This window comes from Arachis stenosperma, chromosome 6 (genome assembly GCF_014773155.1).
Source record: "Arachis stenosperma cultivar V10309 chromosome 6, arast.V10309.gnm1.PFL2, whole genome shotgun sequence".
NCBI classification, from domain to species: domain Eukaryota; kingdom Viridiplantae; phylum Streptophyta; class Magnoliopsida; order Fabales; family Fabaceae; genus Arachis; species Arachis stenosperma.
In genome coordinates this window covers 90,519,730-90,525,983 of record NC_080382.1, presented here as the reverse complement: position 1 = coordinate 90,525,983, position 6,254 = coordinate 90,519,730, and the positions used below count along the sequence as shown (strand labels likewise).

The following is a 6,254-nucleotide window of genomic DNA, read 5'->3' as shown; positions in this document are numbered from 1 at the left end:
CTCGGATGCTGAGCCCCCATCTAGGACAATTGCGTTTATCTCGGATGCTGAGATCTTCTTCACAAAATGCACATATCGAATGCTCAATGTCCGATATCAGCGTTTATTCATATATCGGGTACACTCAAGATATGACTCGCAGTCACTCTATCACAGAACGGAGTCTGTATATCCGAGATACGCCCATTTTTAAAAAATCCTCTCAACATTCGAGATGTATGTGACCAATGATATATTTGTGTAATTACCTCATTATTTATTCACTTTCGTAAGTACTATATTTATTTAATTTAAATAAAAAAATTCTTGAGTTTAGCTATTATGTCTTTTAAAGGCAAGTATTAAAATTATTAACTAAAATTTTTATTTTAATAATTACACGTACAGAAAATATATTAAAATTAAATTTTATATATTTTTTATAATTTTTTAATTAATAATTTTAATTTATATCCTAAAAACACATATTAACTAGATTTTTTTTTAGTCATAGAAAAAAAATTAGACTTTTTTATAATACTAGACTTTTTTTATGTCTGATAAGTACATTTCGTTCAACCAATGTTTGTAATTGGATTGGGCTTGCTTGGCTCGACTAAACAGGTCAAATAGCAAAAACTCAGGTTCTATTACTTCTAACCCGACTCGATGTAGAGAGTATATTAAGGACTCCTCTATTAGTTCAATTATTATCACGAAAGTGATAATCCACTCTACATACTACATGGCATAATTTTTTTTGTTGGTAGCGAAAAAATAATTGTCCATTACCAGCATAAAAGGTTTACTAGTCATTATGACTAAATCATTAGTCTATCTTAAAAATATCCTAATATTTTAAATATTTTTCGCCCAACTTTATTCGTTATGTTTAAAGTTTTTACTAACTTAGATATCATTAAAATTCTTTACAAGTATTCCTACCACCGTTCAAAGAGTGGACTGGAGCACTTTGAGAAACATTTAGATCGCAATATTAAGGAGCATTTTCACCTTTTTTATTTCAGGAAATATTCCAGAATAATTCTCAGCTACTCATTGTAATTTTTGTCCTTGTTTAGACTTTAAATTATGAGCCTTATAAGTATATTAAAGGAAATAACATTACAATATTTTTTTAACCTTTAATTTTTTAACCTTTCAAATTTATTGTGACAGATAATTCTAAATTTTGGTCATGGCATCAGCTGACGAATATATCAACAGTATATTTTTTAATAATTGAGAAAAGGATATATTAGCTAGGAACACTATTTTCCTAACTAGGATCATTTACAAGCAGGGTTAGAAGTGAGGGTTGTTAACCAAGCAGAGTCACTAGCAGTAGCTTCGTCATTATCATTCCTATGCCAACTCCAGAGTGCATGTGATGCATTAAATACCTCCAATATTCCATGCCCAAAGCTAGCCTCCCTGAATATCGATATGTCTGGCTTCGGATCTATGTAGCTGTCAACATAAAAATCAGAGACAATTTATTATAATAAATACCCAAAGTCATGATCAATTATTATTGTGCTTGCTGGCTTAAATTTAGAAGTGAATCTTCAGTTTCAAAAAATCCATATTGTTAATAGGCGGAAAAGAAAAGAAGTCAAAATTGTCTTTACTTGGTAGCAAGGCCTTCACGGTTTCCACCATCACCAATTGTTATATGCACTGGACCACAGTTGTCAGCTTTGTCTTTATAAACTCTCGTCTGAAAATATAAAACAAAAAAGTCATTTTATTTTAAATTCTAGACGTTAAATCATAATAAAGCCTTGAGTAGCAAGAATATAATAAGATTAAAAGACTCACAAAGCGCTCATAAGCATGAACATGTCCAGCAAAAACAAAATCAACACGAGCTTGGTAGAGCAAACCTTCGAGAGCCGCTTTCATGTTGACGGATTCCTTCTCACCCTGATGAGCTTGGTTGGAGTTATACCACGGCGCGTGGATCAACACCACCACCCAAGGAGTCTTGGACCTATCGACCTTCTTCAAGTCCCCCTGAAGCCATTGGTACTGCGAGGACCCAGCCTCAAAATCAGTATAGGAACCCAACATGATGACGTGGACACCACCGGCCACGTCGAAGGAGTAGTAGAGGTTGGAGTCAGAAGCGCTCTCCTCGTAGGGCATTCGCCACCTGGCATTGAAGGCTGTGAAGGGCTCGCTATGGATGATGGGAATCTTCTCAATCTCATGGTTCCCTTGCGTCACCATCCATGGACGCTGGCTCGCTAAGGGCTCAACCAGCCGACCGTACGAGTCCCATAGCTCTTGTACCATATCTGCGTAGGCTAGGTCACCTGCTAGTAGTAGCATATCGTAATTTGACTTTTCTATATGCTCTAGCGTTGACTTTGTCCATTCTGTTTGTCCAAGATCACCTAAACAGATAACCATGTATCGTATCTATATTTAGTAGTAGTAAAAAGAGAAGAGTATTTACTTTGAGATCACCTTAAAATGACTTACCAGTAACTGCAAACTTGATGGGCAATTGAGAGGGTGGAGTCTTGAGCTGGTAGGTTCGGCTAGAAGGTGGATCACCCAAACGGTAGTAGTAGACAGTGTTGGGCTTCAGTGGCCCAATTACCACGTCATGAATTTCTCCAGATTCATACAAGATATAATGATATGAGGAGGTAGAACCAGTTTCAGAAAATGCGATTGAAGAAGGAGATGGGCCGTATTCAACTTTAGCCGGGCCTGAGTTGCTTGTGATCCATGATATTCTCATCTTATCTTGGCCCACTTGAGATATATGTACCTTTAACGCCCACCAAACTTACTCATTAGGAAACAACAATAAACATTGTAAATTGTATGCACAATAATAATAAAAGGAACATTAGCTACAAGGCTATATATAAAATATATTTTATACAAGTTATGTATTTTTTTAAGAGAGTAATTCTTTAACTAATATCAGTTATTTTTTTAAAAAATAACTACTATTTTTATATAGTGACATCTAATTATATATTACTATCTCACTTTAAAAAATAAACTATTATTTTTATATATGAAATTTTAATGTTAACAAATATACTCATGAATAAACAAAATTAACCTTTTATTTTTGAAAGACGAAAAAGTTTAGAGTATTTGACAAATTCAAATGAATAAAATTAACTCTTAGATACTTTTATCACATAAAAACCATCTTTTACACAATTAATTTTACCCATTCGTAGTTAATATTATCAGTGTTTTAAAGTTTCGTTGTTAACAAGAATAGTTTTCTCTTAAAATATATTTATCTTTTTTACCTACTATTCAAATGATCTTTTAACAAATAAATATATAATTAGATAACCATGCTCAATTTTTCTTTATAGAAATGTCTTAAAATTAAATTTTAATAACATAAATCTTTAAACAGCAATAGGAAACGAACCAAAAACTTGAGGAGAGCTCCAGCGAAAAACAAATAAAAATACAAAGAATAATTCTATAATAGAGAGATTTCTATGTGAAGAAGACGAAAAATAGTGTATAAATTTATTTTAAAAATTAATAAACATAAAAGAACAGATTCTCATAAAAAAAATATCTATCTATGAAAGTAACTCCTCACCTCTTCGTTATTTTCTCTCTCCGTGTTGCATGCACCAAATACAAAAATGGTATTAAAATCCGTAAACTAAAACTGCGGTTATGTGATACACTCCGTATACAACAATGGTTTGTGTTGATAAATTGTCCTCACAGAACAAAAATCAATTGAGGAAATGATATTCTAAGAAATGTTTAATGACACCTTTTTTTTAAATATTTTCTCTAGAAAATAAAAATAAGCTATATTTTCACTTATTTTTAATAAATATGCTTCGAGATAATATATATTATTTTTGTTTTTTCAAATAATAATATAAAATATGTATTTTATTAGGTGAAAATTCAGGTGCAGTTGACTTCACGCCGTTAGATAATTTGACTTATTTAATTAAATTTTCATCTAACGGCTACTTCACGTGAAGTCAACTGTAGCTGAGTTTTCACCATTTTATCAATATAATAAAAAATATTTTAATTGCTACAAAATTATATAATTTTATCTTTCATAATTAATGATAAATGTTAAAAAATGAAATTAATATTACGTTAATAAAATATATTTTTATAATAATAATAATAATAATAATAATAATAATAATAATAATAATATTATTATTATTATTATTATTATTATTATTATTATTATTATTATTATATTTGAAGTAACCAAAAAATTATATCGTTTATATATATGCATATATGTAATTTCAAGTAAACGTAACTTATTTTAATAAAAAAGAGTTAAAAAATTTTAATTAAAAAAGAAAATTATACGTTATATATATTTAATTAAAAACAAAAAGGCGTCCTAAAAAAATTGATTCTATCTTTAGTATCCATAAAAATACCATTAGGACATTTGTAATTATTATATAAGATAGATGCGTCAAGCCAATAAACTATAGCAGTAACATCCATTATATTTTAGGATTTCTTTCCCATTTCTATTATATATGATATGATATCTACTCTTGAAAACGGTATAAATTAAGCAGATAATGACAATGATTTTTATTATTTTCATAATGTGACATCGTACACATTATTCGGTATTTGGGTGCAACAATCCATCACCCACAAGTCACAATTCACCACTCCTCACGACTTCCCCAACCAAATTGATAACCGCATCATCATCATCATTTGATTGTCTTCTTCACCTAACTATACTTACATACACACCGTTAATCGGCAAATTTTATCAAACTACGATCTACACCGACAGAATAGTAGCAATTAATGAAGATGATGATGCTGCCATCCATCCATACATATATTTATCGCGACAGATCCAAAAAAATAAAATTTTTATTTCATTAAATTCATGACCAAAATGCAAGCAATAACAATATTCAAAGTTACACACTTGTATGTATGTATGTTTGCACATACACAAAATTAATTTAATTTATTAATTAAAACTTGAGTAGTGAGATAGATTAGAGTTTATTACCTGTTCTGGTGAGTTGGAATCATCATCGTTATGAGGAACAAAGATGGTTTTACGAACAGGAGGCCGAGTGTAAGAACAAACGACGCCGTTTAATTCAAATACTCCGATGAATAACACCACCAACTGCAAGAGACGCATTTGCATCACCATCCCCATCTTACTGAAATTATTGATGTGTAATTGCAACAAATCAGATAGATATATATATATAAACTACTGTTGATATGAGAAGTGGTGGGTGTAATTGTTATTTATTAAGGAAGAACAAAACTAAGGACGGTGTCACGTACAAAGCGCAAAAACAAATTATATATATGATGGTGATGATGATTATGGCTAAAATATTTTGCCCTGTCCAATATATATAGCTGTACAATGAAAAATATTATATTTGTTTTCAGAATTTAGTGTAATTAATGTTTGGTGTGTCTGTTTTCATACGAGGAAACTATTCAATTATGTGTCAACCCTTCAACGTGGATGTGTCTTTTGGCTCACACCGGTTCATGAAATTAAAAGGATATTCTCAGCATATTTATTATCTCTGTTAATTTATCTGTATTAAACGATTGGTTGAATCTATTATATTTATTATATATTACTAATTTTATAATTAAAATATGTTATATATTATTTTTTGTTTAATTAAAATTAATTTTTTTTAAATTAAAGAATTATTTCTTTTTTTTTATTTGAATAACAGTTTTAATACTAAATTAAATATAAAAATATATACATTAAATTCTTTCAAATTTTAGATAATAAATATTGAAATTAATTATTAATAAAAAATTAAATTCTTTCACATAAAATAATAACTAAAAAATTTATATATATTATTTATTTTTTTTAATCTACGGAGATTTTGATTTTTTTAGTCGATTTTAGTTCCTTACAACCTTTTAATTTTATAAATCTTTTCTGTTATAATCTATAATATCAAGATAAAATTAACGTAATTTTAAAAAATTTATATTCCTATAATATTATTATAGACAAAAACATTAATATAACATAAAGTATTATGTTAAATAATAAATCTCTAGAATCTTATATATTAAATCCATTCGTCTCTTAATTAGTAAGTTTAAGTAATTAATTAAATTGATACAAAGGTTGTGCTTGAAAATTAGAAACAAAAATCCAAATTATATAAGTTATTGTAGAGTTTTTTTATTTGAAAAACTGGACATTGTATTCTCTAAATTTATATTTAATTTATTTTAGAACATTATGTGAGATAATATAT

At 28.8% G+C, this 6,254-nt stretch overlaps 1 protein-coding gene across 1 annotated transcript; it reads right to left on the bottom strand.

The window, feature by feature from the left end:
* Nucleotides 1–1,197: 1,197 nt before the first annotated feature.
* Nucleotides 1,198–5,320, bottom strand: LOC130933089 (probable purple acid phosphatase 20). Its single transcript, XM_057862602.1, has 5 exons — nt 5,006–5,320; nt 2,467–2,761; nt 1,801–2,378; nt 1,611–1,699; nt 1,198–1,449 (listed from the first exon to the last, which is right to left on the bottom strand). Exons 1-5 carry the CDS (start codon nt 5,159–5,161, stop codon nt 1,269–1,271), a joined length of 1,299 nt encoding a protein of 432 aa, XP_057718585.1. The 5' UTR covers nt 5,162–5,320; the 3' UTR covers nt 1,198–1,268.
* Between the last annotated feature and the right edge of the window lie 934 nt (nt 5,321–6,254).